The sequence below is a fragment of the Neolamprologus multifasciatus genome, chromosome 7, assembly GCF_963576455.1.
Source record: "Neolamprologus multifasciatus chromosome 7, fNeoMul1.2, whole genome shotgun sequence".
In the NCBI taxonomy this organism is placed as follows: domain Eukaryota; kingdom Metazoa; phylum Chordata; class Actinopteri; order Cichliformes; family Cichlidae; genus Neolamprologus; species Neolamprologus multifasciatus.
In genome coordinates this window covers 5,279,193-5,302,323 of record NC_140445.1, presented here as the reverse complement: position 1 = coordinate 5,302,323, position 23,131 = coordinate 5,279,193, and the positions used below count along the sequence as shown (strand labels likewise).

General features: G+C 41.3%; 1 protein-coding gene across 1 annotated transcript in view; it reads right to left on the bottom strand.

Moving 5' to 3' along the window:
• The window catches only part of spire2 (spire-type actin nucleation factor 2), a 57,544-nt gene that overhangs the window by 15,656 nt on the left and 18,757 nt on the right, over nucleotides 1–23,131 (bottom strand). Inside the window, exons 3-9 of the mRNA XM_085164746.1 lie at nucleotides 22,541–22,930; nucleotides 18,425–18,505; nucleotides 18,160–18,324; nucleotides 17,388–17,474; nucleotides 15,209–15,326; nucleotides 4,968–5,134; nucleotides 828–1,050 (exon numbers count right to left, since the gene is read on the bottom strand). Of these exons, the coding sequence (XP_085020872.1) occupies nucleotides 828–1,050; nucleotides 4,968–5,134; nucleotides 15,209–15,326; nucleotides 17,388–17,474; nucleotides 18,160–18,324; nucleotides 18,425–18,505; nucleotides 22,541–22,930 (1,231 nt within the window). The remainder of the gene's footprint in view (nucleotides 1–827; nucleotides 1,051–4,967; nucleotides 5,135–15,208; nucleotides 15,327–17,387; nucleotides 17,475–18,159; nucleotides 18,325–18,424; nucleotides 18,506–22,540; nucleotides 22,931–23,131) is intronic.

Sequence of the window (23,131 nt, the reverse complement as noted above, 5' to 3'; positions counted from 1 at the left end):
ATTGTGGGTGGGTGAGTGCCAGAGGTCAATGTGATTTTAAGAACCAATCAGCGGCCTCATTTTTATGTATCAAAAGTCATGAGGTGTTTACGGTTGAATGTAGGTGTTTAGAGTGCACACATTTATTAAGGAGTATTTGCCTGAATGTATCCACGTATCTGACTTTTGTAAGCTTTTAATCTGGATACTAATTCACTCTTTTATAAATGAGATCCCAGGACTTGTCCTCTGTCACGTTTAGACACTTGCTGAAAACCAAAGGGAATATCTGATCAACCACTTCTTCTTGAAGGCTCAAAAACTGGCCCTGTGTCTCCCCCTATGGGAGGAGACTTAGCATTGCAGACAGGTGGATCATCAGCCACGGCTGGATCAGAGTCTGAAGACTTTCATAACAAGGAGACTCTTAAAACAGCTTATATCGCTAGTGATTTTATTTCAAACAGGAAGCTCTAACCCCCTAAAATGAGCTGCTGCAGTGCTTGGCTGGGATTGATCCACAGACAACTTCTGAATGGTGGTGATTGTGAAGCACTGCCACACTGCTCAGTGCAGGCTGAATACACAACAAGCTGTGGTCCTGCACTGAAAACCTCCTGATTACAGCTTCTTTTCAGTCCTGTGGATTAGACAGCACAACTCGTCAGGGTCTATCGTTATATGGTAACAGCTCAGTACCTGTCAACTCAGACGCACCTGTTCATTTAAAGTTTAATTTCAATTAGTGTTTTTCTGGTGTGTAACCAACATAGCTTGGAAAAAACCCCAGAGAGCACCTAGAGACAAAGAATTACGCATGTGAGTACTAGCATAGGGGATATTCTGACCTCTGTGATGAGGAGGAGCACCGGCGCTGGTTAGAGTCCTGGATCGAGGCCTGTCGACCCTCAGCTTGACCACCCCGCTCAGCTGGGCCGACTCAGAGAGCGAAGGAAGCATTTCCCCACGGAGCACAGCCAGGTCATGCTCCGAGAAGGACCGATCTCTTTTCAGAGGAATCGGGGAGCTCTCGGTCCTCCGCAGCTCCCCGTTATCTGGAGACTCCTCCTCCTTTGGTGGAAGGGTGGCGGGTGAGGAAAGATTCGGGGTGGGGAGGAAAAGTGAGGGACCAGGGAGATGAGCAGGAAGAAAGTAAAGAGAAGTCACCAGATAATAATGATCTATCAGCTTTAATTCTCAATTTTCTTCACAGTTTAGGATGCATCTATCCTGAGCAGTGTTTTCCAGCTCTTCCTGTAGGATCCTGTGTGTTCCCAGGACAGAATAAATCCAGTACCTTTCAAAACTAAACTAACTAATAGGTTATTTGCTGTTTTTAGGAAGCTGAATTTGATATGTGGCTGGAAAACGCCAAAAAGGAAGCAGCTGACACGGAGGAACAGCAGATTCTCTCCGAAAACCTTCAAACATTCAATTTAATTATGAAGCTTTTAGTCTTCCTCAAAGCTTCTCAACCTAAAGGTCAGGACCCCATTTGGGTCCAAGCAATATACAGTCTGCGAAGTTTTATAGACGCACCACAAGAGCGGGTTATTAACTTAGTACTGGTTTACTTCACCAATTCGTTATATTCGGATATTGCATGGGAATATGGGAGACTCCTCAGTAGCAATTCCAGCTGAAATGACCTGCTTTTTCTTTCTTTGTGTTTTCTTTTAAGCAGGAGGATCCCCTTTCATTCTCCTGCATTTTATCAGTTCAGTGTGACATTTAGCTTTTGAGTGAAAATGGAGGAAGTGAAAATTAGTTTTTGCCTGTCAAACAGAAATTTAACACCACTATGCAGGCCTGTCTGGGAAATTTACCCCAGAGGGGGAAGAAATTTAAGCTGTGAGGACAGCTGCACCCTAAAGTTTGACAACAGGTTACTAAAAACACGATTTTTAAATATACTTAAGGAGATTTAATAACATAATGTTGCTCTCTGAATCTGAGTATTAATTACAGACCATAACAGAGCTTGCCAGGATTGGGTCCAATTTTGTGGGATTAAATAAGCATTCTGATATTAATGTATGAGCTGACACACCTTATATACACACACTTGATAAATTAAAGCAAAAACCTACAATGCCATAAGTCTATGGAAGTCTTAAAGAGGGAAAACTACTATTATAAAACATATTCTGATAGTTGGTGCTTTGATTAGGTTAGAATCTCGTGTGCTTGTACCCTGTGGGCGTCAGTGGTCTCTTCCACTTTCATCAGGACAAAATATTTAATTATAGGATGATGGAATGTATTGATGTAATTGGATGGAAGTGTCATGTGGACATTTCTGCTCTCAGGTTTTAAAGCCAAACGAGCATGGAAAACAATGCCACAAAAATGCGTTTATTGAGGTATTGCAAACTAGAGCTCACTGCTAAACGAGGAGCTCTAAACACAACTGCTTAAATAGACAGTAAATGGGATGTGTGGCACTGGCAGATCGTGTGGACACTTGTGAGTCTTCCCTCTAAGGGCAGGGTGCTCAAACTGCAGTCAGGGGGCTGGTGGAGGCCCTTTGTTCTGAATTTCTGTTCAGGTTCTACTCTTCTTATTTAGCGATCACAGTGGACTTGACCTTTTTTAACAATAACAAATACAGCTGGTGTCCGGTTTTGTCTTGTTTAAGAGATGGTGTTTCCTTTGTCAACTCCATCACTGTGTCTGCTCAGCTGTGATGCTATGCTTCTACATCTGCTGCAGACAGTGCTGGGGCGCCCTCTGCTGGACATGCATAAATATAATATATAATATAATATCTTGCCCAAGGATACTTTGGCATGCCGACTCAAGTAGATTGGACTACCAACCTTCTGATTAGCAGATGCCCTGCACTACTGCCTAAGCTACATCCACCTTAGCCTTCCTATAGATCATGCAGACTATAGAGCAGGCAGTAACCTTTACTGTCAAATTACTTGCCATTAAAAAAAACATCCAGACCAAAAAACACAATTTTCATGGAGCCACAAAACACATTTTCATAAATTAGGCTGACAACATTAGTGTCACCAGTGTGTGAATGGGGTCCTTAGGGACTAGTAAAGCGCTATACAAATACAGGCCATTTACCATTTAACATTATAAACAGGTGTCAACAACTACAACATATAAATACAACAAGAAATAACCCACTACAGACTATGGGCTATAATTATGATTGTTTGCTATTTTTACTTTGAATTTTCACTACAGTAACATCATTATTTTTGCTGCATCTAAGAAAATGTAGAAGTAAAAAAGAAAGAAAGAAAACATTCATTTGTCAGAGCCACAGGGAGAAACTGGAAATGAGCAAAATAGCTGCATGAACCTCTGGAGCCCCTCCTCTGAAGCACATCCTGTAGTTTTAAATTAGAATCCTATCCGGTCGTTAAGTGATGACGGGCCTAAAGTAGTCTGCGTTTAATATGGCTTTTGTGTTGTTAACATGTTTAATATTTTGTATTTTCTTCTATTTAATCTCAAAAAGCTCCTAAAACAGTCAGTGATCACTGTTGACCTCCCTCGGCTTTTATTACCGCTAATCATTTATTTAAGCTCAGTTTTTAAAACCTTAGGATGTAACTACAGCCCAGCCCATGCAGCAGTATATGAATGACTAACCTCGTATTGTGGATGGATTATCTCAGTTGTTCTCCTGGCTGAAGTTTGGTCCTTTTACAGCATCCTGCCATGCGATTACATTTGTTCCTGACCACCGAGAACACTCACGTTAACTTTTATCGAGTGGAAAAAAAGCTTGTTTATATTATGCTAACATAGCTGTGTCGCTAGCGGTCACGTAGCACATCATTATATACCAGCTAGCCAAACTTCAGTAACCCTACAAACGTCACTTCTGTTTAGTTTTCTGTCTTCATTTATGTTGGAAGTGATAACAGAGCTGTACGTTTGAATTTGTTTCCAAAACCCCGCAGTCAGGACATGCTATATTGTATTTAGATAGAAGCTAGCGAGCTAACTTCCTGCTAACTTCTAACTCCGTTAAATGTCATAGATTCCGTTTTCATGGATGCCTGGATGTTAAACTCAATTGTTACACCTGGTAGAGCAGAACGCTGATCATTTTATTAAAGATGAAAGACTTTAGACAGTTTTTCAACTCTCAGTAATGCCATAGTGATCGTTTGATATATGGACCTGCGTTTTGGCCCAGACACGGCTAGTGACGTCAGACTTAACGACCGGATTTGGACAAAAAGTCAAATTTCCAGGAATCCTAGAATCCCGGGCTAATGTTAATCCCATCCAAACTGACTCATTTTCCTGGTCAATTCAAACAGAGTAACATTGAAAACATCACCCCCTCTGGAAATGTTTGCACAGCTTAAACTATAATCTACTTTAAATTAGTTTGGAACAGCTGAGATATTACAGTAAGTAGTTGCTGTCTGCAGTGCCTTACAGGATGGCCACAGACGAGGTTTAAAATGCTTGAGAGACTCGTTAAACCGTCACAGATGTACTTGGTGCAAGGAAAGAAGCAAGAGAGAGATTATGACATATACCCAATGCCCCATTTCCTAACCAAAAACTTGCAGCACGTAGCAGTGGTATAATATGAAATGTGAAAGCAAGGTGAAAATGAAAGAAAGCACTGAGGAGGCAGACTGTAAACATGTCATTCCCTCTGGATTAAGCAGCAGTCAGTTTTGACCTGCAGATATATCCCCCCATGCACTTGTGAGGATATTTTTTAAAGTGCTAAAGCGTAGGGGAGCTTTAATGTTTGATGTAACACAGCAAGAGCAAGAAGAGAGAAAGAAAGAATTTCCCAAGTTGCTGAGTCTTTGTGCAAAAGAGAAAGCGATTCTTCCCTTCACTGTTTCATTTTCCTCCTCAGAGAGGAATCTTAACCCACTTAGATTGGGAAACAGCGCATGTGCTGCTGTTAAAAACAACACTGAGCCCACAGAGAAGAAACTCCCAGAGTTTCCTTTCCTATTCCCCTTCAAGATCACAGAGTTCCAGCTCACCTCTGATATGTTCATCTCCTCCATCTCGGCCAGGGTCGGGGCCTTGAGCAGGATGCGAGGACGGGATGGTGGCCGGGGTCCGGGCTCCGACACGGATAGGTCGATGCATGAAGTGGATTTGACATTGCAGGGACACGTCTGAGCCAGACAGGGCAGAGAGCCAAATGCTGAGGGAAGAGAAACCAGAAACCAGAAAATCTCAGGTGTGCTGAGATCAGAAGGGAGTAATCAGACGCACCCTGTGTACCACTTTGGAGTCAGTGCAATGAAGCAGCTCCGCCTTATTCCATAAGTTGCACAAAGGTTCTGTTTACAGTTTTGTTCATATTGTCAGAAAGGGTTAATACTCATAGGCAATGATGGTGTACATGACTGTGATACATTTAAAAGTGTTACTGATATTTTCTCCTCATCCTACTATGCTGCATATGGTGGGAAATTCCGGATGTGTTGTGCGTGTTTGCAATAACGTAAAAACTACCTACACACAGGTAGTCTATCATGAACTTCCAAGAACAGCAAATTCTTGGTGAGGACCTAGTGAAAAGCTCCAGGCCAGAGCAAAAGCCCCGGCACCAAACTCATAACTTTGACAGTTCCCCCGCCCCGAGCCAATTCTGAAATTGCTCTTCCTTCATTCAAAATACAAAAAAAACAAAAAAAACAACAACATTTTTAAAAAAAACAGCCAGTGGATACAAACAATGACATGAGACGTGCTGTTCTGATGTAATATTATGGCTCAATTTGCCCTAAACCACCTGCCACAAACCTCAGTGAATCATGTTAACTGTGATTAATTTAAATTTTAGCCCTATCCAAATTTATTCACACTGAAATTCCTACAAATACACTATATGGACCTCACCTCTTAATCTTTAAATTCAGGTGTTTTCAGCCTCATTGGCACAGACATATAAGATCAAACACCTCACCTGCAGTCTGCCTTTGAAAACCATTTGTGAAAGAATGGGTTATTATAAAGAGTTCACTGAATACTATAACAGCACGTCACACTTGCAACAGATTTATTCCCTCATAGATACCTCCTGTTAGGGCTGCTCGATTATGGCAAAAATGATAATCACGATTATTTTCACTGAAATTGAGATCTCGATTATTTGACGATATTTATTTAACAATAACAATGTGTTGAATAATGACTTTAAAGATTGTCAAAAAATAATATAAAATAGTGTGCAAATACTGATAACAGTGCAAATGTTTGCAATATAAAAAATAAATGAAAAATGTAAACATCTATGTTTAGTGAACTTTGCAGTGTTGCTCTGTGGTGCAGCAAAGTAGCAAAGTTTACACACTGTGTCTACTTGATCCACGTCTGACTCCGCGAACCCACAATGTTTCCACACCACAGTAGTTTTTTTTAAATTTTTTTTTTTACCTCTTTTCAACCAACAGCAGTCACTCTCCTCTCCAAATAACTTCTGCTTAGCTTTCCGAGCTTCCCTCGGGTCCTCTTAATCAGTGGTCCCCAACCCCCGGGCCTCGGACCGGTACCGGTCCGTGAGTCGTTTAGTACCGGGCCGCGAGAGTTGAGGCTCAGGTGTGAAATGTATAGTTTTCAGGGGTTTTTTTATTTATTTTTTTTTATCGATTTTCAGCGTTATTTTGTTGTCGTTTTTATCGTTTACTCAGTTTTCCTGGGTCTTGTGTGTTATGAATAAATTTTCTTTTTTTCGGTACCGGTACTAGTTTTTTTTTGTTGTATTTATCCGCGACACCTTAAAGGCCGGTCCATGAAAATATTGTCGGGCATAAACCGGTCCGTGGCGCAAAAAAGGTTGGAGACCGCTGCTCTTAATTGTTGTGACACGTGATCGAAATGCAGAGAGGTGCGCTCGATTTGCCACACGGAGCAGCGCGAGAGTAAAGCACGAGGGCGGTGCTAATAATCGGCTCAGTCATTTTTAATGATCGTTGAAAGCTCAGATCGTAATCGTGATTAAAATTCGATTAATTGAGCAGCCCTACCTCCTGTGGCATTAACATCAGCACAAAAGCTGTCCACTGGGAGCTTCACGACATGGATTTTATGTCCAAACAGCTCCGGTAGGTCTAATGCGTAGTTGTCATAACACTTTGGTCCATTTAAGGTAAATATACAAAAAAGCAAGCTAAAACAATTAACAGCATCAACACCTTTCTGTCACAAAACTGAGAGTATAACTTCTTTACAAAGTCCATGCAGAAGCAGACCACTATTAAATGGCTGAAAAAACCCTGTAGGAGTTTGAGGAGACCAAAAAAAAGGATAAAAAATAACACAAATACTGGACTTTTCCAAGTAGCCAGTCAATACATGCTTCCATAAACTTTTAAGGTGGTATAAGTAAAAACTAAATGAAAATAATAATAATAAATGTGTGTGGATCAGCCAAAACCTGCTAAATTTATTGGTTTGATGGTTGATGGTTTCGAAAATAACTCTAAAGTCTGCATTTACATACGTGATTACATAAGTGATTGACTTTAATTCTTAAATCGTATTTTACCCACAGACATATCAGCATATATGAGGCTTACTAAAAAACTCCCTTCAGCTACAAGTCAAGACATTTGATTCCTCTTTCTGAATAAAAGCATGCCAGTCCCAGTTGACTCATTTCAGTCTCTGCAAGGCAGCTTGCTTTATAAACAGTCCGCACACTAAAACACGCTGACCTTGATCTGAAAATAGCAGGTCAATATTTATGAAACGTGAGATGACCTTCATGTGTACTGCAGCTCTAAATAGAAAAGTATTGTTGTGACTCTCAAAAGCTAAAGTACAGAATGTCCAGACTCACTATGATGCAATTATTTCATCAGTTTAATGCAACTGTATTCACCTCTGAAAGGGCAACTGCATGCAGCTGCAACTAGATCAACAAACACACGCTGTAGACAGGCTTAAATTTAAATATAATGTTCATTATAATGAGAACATTATTGAGCACTTGCAAGGACTGATGAGAAGGTTTCTGACAATATAAATAAACTTTCATTACTTAATCTATATACAAACAATAGATTAGGCTGTAGTTTAATATGTACTTGTGAGTGCTTTATTCTGCAAGTGCATCCAGTCAGAACAACAAAACACAATATGCAACCACTTTATCAAAGAAGTACTTTGTAGGTCTTTCTATTCAGCAGCTTGCAGCTTGCATGGTACAGCTGGACTCTACACAAGTGAGCTCAGTTTTTAGGTCATTGACAGGGTTTAAAAACCCTTACAGAGTCCCAACTCTCGTCCCCTGTGATGGTCCTTATAACGAAAATAGGGCCAGCTTGACAGAGAAGCTGATACTTGCTCGGTGCCTTGGTTTTAGGCTCGTGGAGACACTCAGGGAGTGACCCAACAATAGCAGCAGGTTATTAAAGCCCTGTCCAAGGAGACTATGAATGTTTGTTTTTTAACTCAATGTTAAAGTTAACTTAATGATCACACTTTACATGGTAAAAACTATCTGTTTTATCTTTACTGCTGGAATGACCCAGTCACAGGTCCCTTTTTTATATCAAGTATCTGATGCCTAATAAAATACCCGACCGTACATTCTCTCCATCAAGGGCGTAGATTTGGTTTTGTCATTGGTGGGGATGCAGGGCTCGCAAAATCGCTAGCCCCGGGACGTCGGGCTAGCGATTTTTCCAGTCGGGCTACCAGAATCTATCTCTGCCCTGCCCGTCCGGCTATCATAGGAAGGAAAAATATATGTCAATGCTTTTGCATTCTTTCGGAAATGTAGCTGGGTAATTATGTCATTGGCAACGGTGAGCCACTGTCAATGTGACATATTGAAATCGCGTTTGAATTTGCGCTTCTTTTTTGCTTTCACTTTACAATCGCGCGAACTGTGTATAGAGAGCGACAGCACTGATTGGTGAGTGATGATAATTTGCGCAGCAATTCCTTTGACATCGTCTTATCAATCGTTAGCTTACTATGCAAACATGACAAGTGAAATCTCCCGCAGCTTAAACATGTGAGAGGTTGATCGCGCAGAGAATCGCTGAGCGTTATGTGAGTGCGCGTGTAAAAGCAGCAGGATATATATTTTAGTTCTGCTGAGCCAAATAAGACAGGTCAGGGTGAAGAAGTGACAGCCAAAGAATAGCTTACCACAAAACGGAAAAGTTATGACCAGTGTTGGGTAAGTTACTTTAAATTAGTAACTTAGTTACATTACTAGTTACTTCTATCAAAAGTAACTCAGTTACTTCAAGTTACTCGTTACTTTCAGAGTAACTAGTTACTAGGGAAAGTAACTTTGGTTTTACTCAGAATTCTCTTGTTAATGTGTTGCTTCCGTAACTGGATACCCAGCAAGATTGCCAGTCTTCTAGCTTGCTTACTTGCCACAAGTGCACTGTGCCACCTACCAATAGAAAGGAAAAAATAATGTGCACATTTCCACGAGAGAAATCCCACGCCTGATTCTATCCTAGCCTGCTTTTTACATCCAACACAAAAACTGCAGTCGTGGTGTTTTTGATTGTACTCAGAACTCGGAAATTCTGCCTTCTGAATAGGAAGATGTAGGTAACAGCAGACTGCAGATGAGCTGCATACAGAGCTGGACTGGGACAAAAAATCGTCCCGGGCATTTTGACTAGAGACCGGCCCACCATTATAGGAAAAATCATAAAGCCTTTGAATGAAAACAAACGCTGTTGTGACAGTGATGTTCACTGTTCTGATGGTATATATGCATCAATCTATCAATCGTTTGTTGTAAGACTCAGATAATTATTTTTTTAAAAGCGAGACATTTTAAATGAGAATAAGAAAAGTATTTCCTTGTGTCCCCCTTTCCCTTTTAATGCCCTACATGGACCCCTGGCAACACTTTGCTAGACCCGCCCCTGCACAGTTACCAGCTGTCATCTCCTGGTTTCATCTTCATGTTTCCCTCTCACCACATATCCAAACCATCATGACCAGCAGGTTTACAGCTGTGGCTCCAGCAAACATCAGCTGATACTTAATTAATATTAAATAAATTCTAACAACAGCTGATCAAGCTTAAAAGTGCTGCTGTTGTTTATCGCGACATCCGCTAGTTTCCTCTTTCTGGCTCAAAGTGGGCGATAAATAAACAAGAGAGAAAAGCCGATCAGCTGATCATTGATCAGTTTCATGATTGAAGTAGAAACAGGAGAGGGAGGGGGGAGGATGAGAGAAGAGGCAGCTGTGCAGCGTAAACTTTTTCATTGTAGCTGAAGTCCGGAACAAACTGTTCCTTTTCACCTCAATACGAAACGCGTGTTATTTTCTCTGAATACGAGACGATTCCGTTTTTTACAGGACGGTTGGCAACTTTACTAACTAACCTTATGAACAAAAATAAAGTTCAACATCAGTAACATAGCACCCGCCCAGCTGTATAGAAACTCCGTCATGCTAGCTAGCACGCAGTACGAAAAAGTCAGCATAACGAAAATAAACTCCACCTAAACTTGGTTCATATCTGACCCAGATAGACTGCAGGTTATAACTTCTTACCTGAAGTTCAGTTCACCTGACACTCTCGGACCAGCGGCCGCTTCGGGTCTCTCCTCTTGCCTCCCTTTTCCTTCATCCACCTGCTGCCTCCACCACTTGCTAATGTTATTGAATCTGTGGAAGCTCCGCGATAGCCACCACACGAAGTAACGAATAACGAGCCTATTTAAATCCCAGTAACGAGTAACGCGTTCCTGGTTTTGGCAAAATAACTAGTTACCGTGCTCGTTACCACAATAATAACGTAGTTACTGTAACGCGTTACTTAATAACGCGTTAGTCCCAACACTGGTTATGACAAATCAGACTATAAGGCAAAAAGAAAGTGCAGCTTTATGGTTTCATGGACAAAAGAATTTCTGTGGCTGCAATATGACGAGCTAAATAACCAGGGCTGCACATAAGTGGTCCGCAGGTGCGCATTCGCTGTCAAAATAAAAGACGCGCACAAGATAAGAAGTTGCAACACGCGTGTTTGCGTACATAAGATTTTGTGGAGGAGGACAGACATTTGTTTAGAACTCTTAAAGATGTCGAAGAAGCTCCTTTAAGCAATTACTTTGGTTTTCCTCCACCTCCAAAGAAATGTCAGAAGGTGTCAGAACCACAAAAGAAGCGCGTATTCTCAGAAAGGTGGTTGCAGGAGGTGAGCTGGCTTCAAACAAATGATGAACGCACAGAGATGTGGTGCAGAATGTGCCGTGAAAATCCCACTCTAGTGGACAAAAACACTGCCTTTTATATGGACGCAAACGCACGCTGCAACTTCTTATCTGGTGCGCGTCTTTTATTTTGACAGCGAATGCGCACATGCGGACCACTTATGTGCACCCGTGTAAATAACATGATGTTCTGCCGGGTGTGTTCTTGGTTTTCCCTCGATTTCTGAGTCGACAAGCGCCTTTGTTACTGGGAACAATCATTTTAAGAAAGGCCCCCTTTAGAACCCATGAGAAATGCAAGAAATGCATTATTGCTCAGTCTGCAATATCTTTCCCAGAACAAACACCAATTGCAAATAACATACTAAAAATAAACCTGAAAATCCGTTTAAAACAGCGTACTATGTTGCAAAGAGTGAACTGCCACTGGCACAATTTAGCAGGCTTTGCAAACTTCAAAAAGCAAACGGCCTCGATCTTGGTTCCACTTGCCTCTTACCCGTGACTTCAGTGGAAATTTCAAATTCAGGATCTGACACAGACTGATTCATGTTCTACACAGTTCTTACAAGTTCATAGAAATTTCTGTTCAATTAGAACCAAGTATTTGAGTTGATGATTGTAATTTTTATACAGTGTTGTAATTTGTGTTTCAACAATTTTTTGATTAATGTTTTGTTTCCTTTATAATATTGTAAAGGAAACAAAACAGGAAACAAAACATCAATCAAAAAATTGCTCTCTTTTTTATTCGGGCTACTTAAATTTATTTTGGGCTACCAAAAACTGAAGAGTCCCTGCCCGAAGGGCTACCAGGGATTTTGAAATTTTGCGAGCCCTGGGATGGATGATTCAACCACCAAACCCTGCCCTGTTTCTTCTTTTTTTTTCGTTTTGTTTTTGCTTCTTAATAAAAAAAGGAGAATATACTTGCCTACATATGCTATTATGCATGCTTTTAAACCATTTAAAATCACAATTCATAGTTTTATATGTGAATTATATAATGTTAAATTACTATTAAATAAATGACTGACTAAGTATTTTAGGCTTTAGTTTACTTCAGCCATAATCCATATAAATCAGGTGTCATACAAAAATAAAAATAGCTTCAGATACAGTCGTGACAATAAAAGAATATAACTGTAAGGACTTAACATCATTACTTCAGTTATAGTACACCAACATCTGTTATATTTTGGCACTAAGGGAACACTGAATGACCTGGTGGTTTTTGTCCATAAAACTACTCGTCTAAGATTACCACAAAGTAAAAGATCTCTCAGCAAAATTATGCAACATTTTAGGCACTATTGCCCCGATCAAATCAGTGAGCTGGGATTTTTTATTCCAAACATGAACTACTGTTACAGCAACAGACATGGACTACTGGTGTCCCACACAACAACTGTTTGTAGGGTGAGTGCATTTTTAAAACAATTTGTGCAAACTGCACTACAAGGTGGATATTTGCAAAATCATGACGACCTCATGACATTTTGTCTCAAAAATGAACCCTATGAATATGTCAGCACCATTAGGATGAAATTATTGTGTCACCAACATTTTAATGTTAGACATATATTTTTAACAGCCTCTGTAAACTAATATCCTGGCTTGCTCAAAGCTGCCGTTTTCTCTGACATTTTCAATCAAAATTAGAAATGCTGCTCTGAGACTGAGAGAACTAATAGTGCTGCATGTTGTGCAGTTAGTTTACAAAACACGTTATTCGTGGTTACATACCATTTTAGACTGATGTGGGCCAAAGCCTAGCATAGCCTGTAACATTATTATGACGGACACGTTTTATGAGTGAACTTGGCTTTAAGTGACTTTCATATATCCAGCTTCTTCCTTTTTGCTGCCGTCCTCCTCTCCTCCTCGCAGCGCAGGCTTGTCGCTGCTAAACTTAAACAGAGCTCCCTAAAAGGCACAGCCAATCACACTGGCCATATTTGTCACATGAGGTAGGACTCCAGTAGAGGACGTAATTTAACTCTTTCTGCACTGTTGGGTGAATGAGACGCTGACAGATCGTTTTTTTTCTTTCTATCGGGTTTGATTTTCTTTACTCGAAGAGATCAAATTATTGGTGGGGACAATTCAATAATCGCTGAATATTAGTGGGGACATGTCCCTTACGTCCATGCCAAATCTACGCCCTTGCTCTCCATGATATTTACATACCTGTTAAAGACTATTAGCAGTGTACTGCTTCTAAAAGATGGTCTAAAAAGTTAAACCATGGCCGTGTCCAAATTCATGGGCTGCATCCTCCTGAGGACCCGGCCTTCGCGGTCTACGTGGGCGGGGTCCTCAGAAGGTCGGGTAGGCCGGAAGTAAACGGCTGGGGAAATTGGACGGTCTAGCCTTCTGATTAGCGTCACCGCTGTCTCGGTGGAGTTTAGTAAACTCGGCCGTCTGCTCCTTGCTATCTAAAATATAACAGGACACTGGCGTAAATTCTCGACTGTCTCACACTTCTGTTTAATCAGTTTTCTGTTTGACGTTTATTCAGCTGTGTGAAAATCCCAGAGGAACCCACCCGGGGGATTAATAAAGTTTTATTTTATCTAATCTAATAACTTTAATCTCGGCCAAACTGATTTACTCACGAACAAATAAAACACTGAAAAAAGCCCAACAATAACATTTTTACGTTGTCTAAGTGACTTATATATTACGTTTAACCTGAGTAGCGAAACTCCGCAGTGATCTGAAAATGATGTGCCGGGAGTTGTGCCGTTCTCGGCGGCTTCAGTGACCCTCGAGCTCCCGGCTTGTTATCGAGCTGGTGGGAAGCAGACGTCTCTGAAAACGTCGAAGCGCTTTTGCAAATATGCAATATCTTGATAAACCGAGCAGATATTTGAAGTTTACACGGCGAGAAAGTAGCTGTGTAAACTTCAAATATCTGCTCGGCCGCCATTGTTGGAAACTGGAGTTTGGCTGGGCCGCGCTATGAATTCTGGGATATGGTAGGCTGAGAAGGACACACCCGACCCATCCTTCAAATTCGGGGAAAAGGGGGACGCATTTGTCGGCTGCATTCGGAGGAGTCTACGGATTTGGACAGCCTTCGGCGCGTCGCTGTGATGTAATCGGTCTACAAATGCGGCCTCAGGAGGATGCAGCCCATTGCCTTTATTAAACAGTGCAGTGGTGGAGTGTAAAAAATAAAGTTGGGAAAGACCTGCAGAAGTCCAGGCATTTTTGGCAGGAGTGCCTTAAACCTGCATTCTTTCTGATGGTCAGCAGGGGGCGACTCTTGTGGCCGTAAAAAGAACTAGAGAATATGCAGGAGTCCGTGAGGAAAGGACAAAATGCTCACTTGGTCAATGACCTCTTTCCTGTAAGCACTTTCCTGGTCGGTTTCTGACCTCAGTCACTACTTTTACGTCTTAATTATAACAACATGGATTTCCCTCTTCAAATAACTGTAATTGCTGTCTTTGTGACTATCAGTCTCTTACACCATTGTGGGAGAATTTTGGCCCAATCTTCTTTACAGCATTACTCACTGAGGTTTTTATGCACAGCTCTCTGTGGTATTTCAGTCAGGTCGAGGTTTAGACTTTGACTGGATCACCGCAGCACTTTGATTCTTTACTTTTAGAGTACCATCCAAAATGTGGATTCAAAATGAGCACAAATCATCCCGTGCTTGAAGTTAGTTTGAGGTATTTGTGCTGATGGCGTGTGTTTGGTTTTCGCCAAACATCAAACTGAAAATAAAAGTTTATCCAATCACCCAGTTCTTGGTACCTGGTATCTCTTTTGGGCAAAAGCAAATGCTATGGTGAAATGTGCAATATGAAACCTGTGCAAACTCTCTTTTCCCAGCTTATCCAAACTGAGTGGATACCAAACAGCAGAAATTAGGTTTACTTGTATCACACGCTTTAAGCCTGTGAACCAGGACTCTCAGGTCTCCTTTAGCACTTTGTGTCTTAACAACAATCTCTAAATGCAAATCTACGCAGAGCTTTTGAACCTCCTTTTGATTTGTTCTTTTTATTTCGTTTTATCTATCGACACTCCGGGATCAAAGATTGTTCCCTTACGCCTCGAGCTGGATGGAACTACTGGTCTAAGCTTCCTCTCCTGCTTGATCTCAGCCAGGACCTGGTCATGGAGCGACTGCTGCTGTGGCGGAGGAGGAGGGAGGCTGCGCTCTGAAACCTAAAGAAGAGAGGCAATTAGGTCACATCCACGAGTGAGAAATAAATATAAGTATATTACTTTTGTACTTTGAAGATAAATTTTGATTATTCAGTACAGTTTATGTCCATGTCCAGATGTTGAAATTTAAAAACCATGACACAACCACACAGAAGAAAACAGCACTGTGCTATGATATCAGTGAATGTTAGAAATGAGGCTTCATAAACTTCCAAACAAAAATAAGACATTTACTGGACATCTAAGTATTATTTATTAGCATGTATCAAAGAGAGCAGCATTAAGAAAAAAAAACTAAACTAAACATTGTCCACTGGAGGAGGTTTATTATTCCTAAAAAAATCCTGACATGAGTAACACACACACTTCTATAACTAAACGACAAAACATCTCAAATCACACAAAACTGGACAACGGTAATTTAAACTAAGAGGATTTCTCATCACAAAAAATTTTTTTCCTCCAATTTTCAGCACGAAGAGAAAGAAATGTGCATCTAAACCAGTTGGGGAGCCAATCAGACTTGTTCGCATGCAGCAAAAACAAACAAACAAACAGTTAGCAGGAACAGGAGGCTGGTGATATGCATCAGGTAACGTCATGGTTTTATCATTTGGGGGTAAATGAGGTCACTGAGATCAGGACCGCTATGATTTTTTTTCCAAAAAGTGCAGTAAAATCAACTTTAGAACTAGAAAAATTTGCATTTCCTGCGAAAATGCTGTGTGGATGCCTTAACGCTGAAGATGTCTGCTGAAAAAAGCTGAAAAAGTTGAAAAGTTGCAAAAAGTTGTATGGCGGTGAAGAAACTTAAAATTCTGCTGAAAACAGGTGAAGAAGAAGAAATTTTTTGCTGAAAAGTGTTGAAAAGCAAAAAATTCTACTGAAAGGGGTAAAGATGGAGAAATTTTTGCTGAAAAGTGTTAAAAAAAACATTGCCCTGAGCAGGATTCGAACCTGGCCCTTCTGTTCTCAAGGCAGCTATTCATCTCACTGAGCTAAAGTCATTCTCACAAAGAAGAGGCGGAGAGACGGACAATTCTGCCGAAATGAGCAGAAGCTGCTGAGAATTGTGCTGATAAGAGGTGAAAAGGCTGAAAACTGCAGAAAAAAGGTGAATCAGCAGAATTTCTGCTGAAAAGAGGTAAAGAAGCAGAAAGTTGCGCTGACAAGAGGTGAAAAGGCTGAAAATTTTAAAGAACAGGTGAATAAGCAGAATTTGGGCTGAAAAGAGGTGAAAATTCTGAAAATTCTGCTGAAAAGAGGTGAATGAGCAGAATTCTGCTGAAAAGAGGTTTTTGCTGAAAACAGCTGAAAAAGCTGGGATTTGTGCTGAAAAGTGGTGAAAAAATTTACAATTCTGCTGAAAAGAGGTGAATGAGCAGAATTTCTGCTGAAAAGAGTTAAAAAAGTTCAACTGTGAACTGAAAATATTGTTGCCATAAGCGGGATTTGAACCCCGGCCACCCGCTCTGAGAACGGCTGCTCATCTCACTGAGCTAAAACACAGCTCAACCGGGCAAGGAAAACTAGTGACCCCACTGATAATGTGGCAGAAATGGGCAAAAAATATTGCATAAAAAATTCAATATCTCAAAAAGTATAGAAGTTATGAGCACCAAAAGTCATAGCAATAATTAGCAGAAAGAGCAGAATTTTTCAAAGTTTGAGCGGTGTAAATAGCACGAAAACTGAGGGAGTAGTTAAGCAGCAAAAAACGTACGGAAGCAACCAGAATAATAAAGAATAAAGAGAAACAGGAACTCAATAGTGTGACGCAACTAGGGATGCGAAGTGAGACCTGGTTCCCAGTAGTCCAGTTCCTTGGAATTGTTAGTCTGCTTGTCTGTCGATCCCATTTATCAGTTCCAGTTGCGCTACGATCATCTGATTTTATTTTGTGTGTTGGAGAGGGAAAGTAGTGATGCAGTCTGCAGCGTGGATATGAACTTTACTTTTATTTTTATTACTTCGGCTCTCTGCAAGCACCTGCACAGACAGCGTGCTAACACTAAGCTAGCCAAGAACGCAGAGAGAGGAAAAAACCCTAAACACACTTACTGGTTTAAGTGGAGGTCTTGATCGGATGAAATCCAGGATCAGTTCATGAGCATTTCTCTTCACTCTAGTAGGAATATCACCGTCCACCTGAATAAGCCAGGAAACAATGCAGAGCTTACTTCCTAAGTCTAACTTTTGTCAAGATAGACAGAAGGCTAAGATGAATTGCAACGACTCTTTTTTGGCCTCTTGATCAAAGTACATTGCAACATGTTATAAACATCACATAGTCAAAGCAGATAAAACTGACTCCACACATCCAGGAGCATATTCTGGAATCCAAAGCTGCCTATAAACTATAACAGAACAGAAATATCCGACTCTCTCACCAAACTATACTCATTATAATGTATAGAAGTTAAATAGAAATTGTAATCGCAATCACAGCACATGCTGTAATCTGCTGGTATTTTCAAAAAAAATTGCAGCTGCTGCCAAAACAGCAGAAGGCTGAGAAAGGCCTTTATTAATATTTGCATTGTAAAGCTGAATTATGCATCTGCCTGTGGAGAAGGCCTCGAGATGATTCACTGCCACATGCATGCCTCCCATACAGCTTTCTTTCTGCAGTGAAGCCAATTTACAATACATGCATGATGCAGTAAGGTGCCTGAAAAAGGCCTCTAGTCTGATTCCTGTCTGCCCTGAGATGACTCCTCCTAACAAGTTTCCAGTGAAAACATCTCAGAGCTTTAAGTGCTTACTCTGCAAAAACACCTCCACTGATTTCAGCTTCTTTACATGTCACCACCTTTCACGTCCGAACTCTCACCATAACTTTGCGTAGCTGGAACTTGCGAGCTCGTATGTCCTGCATGAGCATCTCGAACGGCGTGAGGCTGAACTCGGTGGGCAGCGGGTTGAACGGCTGCTCCTGCACCTTCTTCAGCTTCACTCCCTGCCTGAGCTCCTTCATCAGCTGCACCCACAGACGGGCCTGGCATTAAGCAATACGCAAACAACAACACCACTCATGTGCATGTGTCAGAGCAACAACACTGCTGTCCTCCCTGTCACAGACTGAATTCTCCCCTCACCCAGTCTCTGTGTTTCAGAGTGTCCAGTTCAGCCGTGGATCTGTCTTCCAGAGATTCCTCTGATGAGATCTTCTTCAGCATCTGGGCAACAAAAACATTTTTTGTAAACAGCAGCAGTTGTCCATGACGACTGATTTTTATCTCTAAAACATGCCCACATCCAGCTATAGTAAGTAAAGCAGGTCTAATTTGTTGATTTTGATTTTGTTAATTGACATCTACAGACAGTTGGAGTAATAATTTTACTGTTCGTCTTTGTTTTGCGGTGGATTTAATACAGTTGGATGCGTTTCTGATCGTTTCTTCCATAAAAAACTAGGGCTGGGCCATATTATACCGTTCACGGTAATACCGGTATAATGTTAGGAAATAAGAAAATGAAATATTGCAATAGAATATGGGTAAAACGCGCATGCGCAGTCCCTTTCTTTTCATATGCACATGGTGGAAAAAGCCTGTGCTGTGCTTCAACATAATATTCCCGTATTGTGTGTGTATAACCTCTTTTTAAGTTTTGTGGATGTTATACACGGTTATGCTTAGGGCTGGGTGATATATCGAGTTTTTTTAAAATTATCGATATATTTTTATACGAGATATAAGATGTGACCATATCCTTTATATCGATATATACGTTATAATTGTAGTTGTGCAGCCACAAGTTTGCCTCTCTTTCGTCCACTTTTGTCTCTACGCAACGTTACTCGGCCTCGCCTCTCCTTCACTGAACACAACTCCCCCTCCTCCCCCATCGCTTCACCTGCAGGCAGCGACAAGATGAACACGGCAAATCTCCGTTAACGAGTTACTGCGCATCGCCTCGTGTGTGGGGCTGGACGGCGTCAACGTGTTAACGAGCTAACCACGCTAACGCCATGCAGCCCACAGGGGCTGCACAGCCTAAAATCCTTTCATTTTCTCAAAAGTTGACAGCCCGCCTTATGTATGAATTCGGGTTGTGCTTGATGGCCGTGAACAGATTTTATGTGGTACACAGCGCTCAGCAATCTGTCAAAAATGTTTTAGTACGAGTTTGCTAAGCTACGGAGCTGCACCGCTTGATGGATTGTCGGAGCATTACGGCTACTGAGGAGCCTCGCGGAGTGATACGTACTGTGCTTCAACGTAATATTACCGTACTGTGTGTGTATAAGGACCATAAATGGCACCTGAAATTTTTATATAACTTTAATGCACATAAAAAACAGCTGCTTGTTTAAGTGAAAATACATTGATGGTTTTTTTTTTTGCACTAATAAAGTTGTGCAGTTGTATTTTGTCTCGCGTCAATTATATTGTTATTGCAAATTTTCAAATGTATGTCGTGATAAATATTTTTGGCCATATCGCCCTGCCCTAACATAAATTACTGCAGAGATTCTGTTGACTTTACAAATTTAGAAAAGGTATAAAATGGTTAAATATGACACTGGAGACAAATCCAGTTACCCAAAGCTTATTTACAGAAATTCATTTATAAAGACCATGAAAACCAAACGTTCCAGCTCATCCTGCTTCTTCCCCTCCTGAATTCTTTGAATAACTTTAACTTATTTTAAAAGCCTCCACAAATCAATTTGTCAGTGTTTTGTCAGAAGTGTTTACACTTCAGCTGCTGATGTGACATTTTAATTGCTTTCAGCATCTGCAAGTCCACTAATACTTCAACTGTTTTAGCACCTAATAAGTAGGGGTGCAACGATACTCGTACTGATATTGAACCGTTCGATACAGTGCTTTCGGTTCGGTATGCATATGTATCAAACAATACAAAATTTTTAATTTATTTTATCAACTTTCCTTCTGACGGTGCTGTCTGTGTTGAGCGCTCAGTGGATCTGCGCTCGACAGTGCAGCAAGGCGGAGTAGTCGAACGCAGATTCACTGAGCGCAGGGCAAGCTAGCGAGACAGAAGTTAAGCTCATTGCAACACGGCAAATTGAACCTCCCCCACCCTCATTCAGATCTGGCGTTTGGAACTATTTTGGTTTTCATGTGACGTATGACCCTGAAAGTAAGCGCGTCATGGACTAAAGTAAAACAGTGTGTCGGATGTGCCACGCAATGCTCAATTACATTGGTGGGAACTAGTGTGTTAGCGCAGTTAGCTCGTTAACGTGTTGACGCTGTCCAGTCCCACGCACGGGGCGATCCGCGGTAGCTCGTTAATGGAGATTTGCCGTGTTGTGGCGTTAACGTCATTTCAGATTAACGCTGACAGCACTAGTGGGAACACAACGAATATGACTGCACATTTACTCCGACATCATCCTAGTGCAAAGACAAGTGGAAGCAGACAAAAACAACAAGCACGCATGCTACAAACTTTACCCGAGTCATTTAGACAGCCGTTAGCACATGATTCTCCTTATGGGGACCTGATATGTTTAATATGCTGCTGAGAATATAGCCCAGAAGAAGCGTATAGTACAGCTTTTATTTTGGAAAGAGACATTTCTCTGTAATAAACTCTCTTTTCCAAAGATGAGTGATTTCTCCATCAGATAGATTTTTTTTTTATTACTTTGTTGTTTCAGCAACATTAAATTTAAAAACTGTACTTTTGAGTTAAAATATATATTTATAATTTTAATAAATGACAAATTAAAAAGGAATGAACTTTTTTTTTGTATCGAAAAAATATCGAACCGTGACACCAAAGTATCGAACCGAACCGTGAATTTTGTGCATCGTTGCATCCCTACTAATAAGTGTACATGAAAGTATCAATTGAGGTATTTGTGATAGAGATGTTTCGGGAATTTTTCAGAAAACCTATCAAGATGTAAGCAAGTCAAAAACTTGATAATATATCAAGTTGTGGAAACCAGAATTACAGCATATTGCACTCACTGACTCGGAATAAAGTCTACATTCATCAGTGTTCCCATATGTTTTTGATGGGACAGCTGTGAGCGTGTCATTTTAGGTGAATGATAATTAATAAACCATCACTAATGTTAGCTGCTAACAATACATATGAAGCCATTCAAATCATTTTTGTTGCCCCGCCTGAGTAAATTATTCAGACAGTTGTTTTCTTCTTCTTCTTCATTTGGCTGCTCCCTTTAGGAGTTGCAACATCTGCCTCCATCTTATTCTAGCATCTCTCACATCGTCCTCGGGCACACCAACCCTCTGCATGTTCTCCTTCTCTACATTCATGAATCTCCTCTGAGGTTTATTTTCCTCCTGCCTGGAAGCTCCAATTTTAACACCCTTTTTTCAATATATCCACTATTGCTCTGTCCCTCTCTGGACAATCCTCCTCCCTTTTCACTCTTGCTCATATCCCTCTGTCACAAGTCATCCCTGACCCTCCACCAAATCCACCCGTGTCATGCTCTCTTCTTCTCCTCTTTTGTGCACTGTCCATTGCTTTGGATGGTCAACTCCAAGTGTTTAAACTCATCTAAACTTCACCATCTCTGCGCCTTGTACCCTGCTCTCACTACAGATCACAATGTCATCTGCAAAAGTCTCAGCTCAAGGAGACTCGTGCCTGACTCCTGCCTTACTCCTGCCTCCTTAAAAAATTTGGGTTGGGTTGGAGGGTAAAATCAGGTGGAGATACAGCTGCTGAAACAGAAAGGCGTTAACTAACAACAACTCTGGAGTGAAGGCTCTCTGCCTCATCTGGATCTACTAGAATGACACAGTGTCAGTCTACTCATGTAAACAGTTTTCTGCGCCCTATTTCTGCTAAATATCGATCAAAAAGCAGAGACACTGCAGTGACACGCCGCAAGTCAGATTTAAGGTTGAGTAGTTGGAGGAAACTGTGGAGGCGGCTTCTTCAGTCATTTATCAGTCTCCAGTCTGCAGGATGTAAACAGGAATATTAATGGAGAAAGGCTGTAAGAATTTCAAATTTAGAGGGCAAACACTCCACGGTGCACACCACTGAAGCAGCAGCTATGGCGTGTCAGTTATTCTTGTTTACACCTGTTTACAGGTGGCACATACCCGATGCTTTCAAGGACAGCTGAAACCTGAGACTGCATTACGCTGCTGAGTCAACTCTTTATTGTTTTTCTTCTTTTTAACATTAAAGTCTATCCTATGAATACAAAAAACAAAACATAAAATGACGAGATGATAACAAACTCAGCGTACCTCCTTTGCATCTCTGATCTTGACGAGGAAGGTCTGCAGCTCCAGGGTCTCCACAAACAGAGCCCTGCAGACGGCCTGGTAGTGCTCCGGAGCCATACTTGGGTTTGCCAGCCGAGATGCACACAGCGCCATCACCTGGCGGAACGTACACACCGGCCTGATTATGCCCTCCCGGTCCTCCTCTTCCTCTACCTCCTCCTCCTCTTCCTGTCCACTGTACCCCTCATCTGTTGTCGCGTTTCCGGCGGTGCTGTAGCCCCCTCCGCTTTGGTCCCCTGCCGCCATGCGTTCGATGAGGCGCTCCAGCTGTGGGCTGAGCTCGCGCTCCTCAGTGTCATCCAGCCCCCAATCCAGGGCTCGGTAGATAGCCACGCCGAGCAGGTGGACCAGCTGGAGGGATGAATGAGGAGGAACCACAAAAAGTCAGTTAAAAGTATTGCTAATAACTGTTTTACAGGTCCAGATAAATATAATCTAATTCACATAAAAGACTCCCTTTTAAGCATTCTTCAACCATGTTGCTGTTGTGAAGCTGGGATGTCAAACATAAGGCCCAGAGGCCAGAAGCAGCACCGCAAACACTCAATCTGG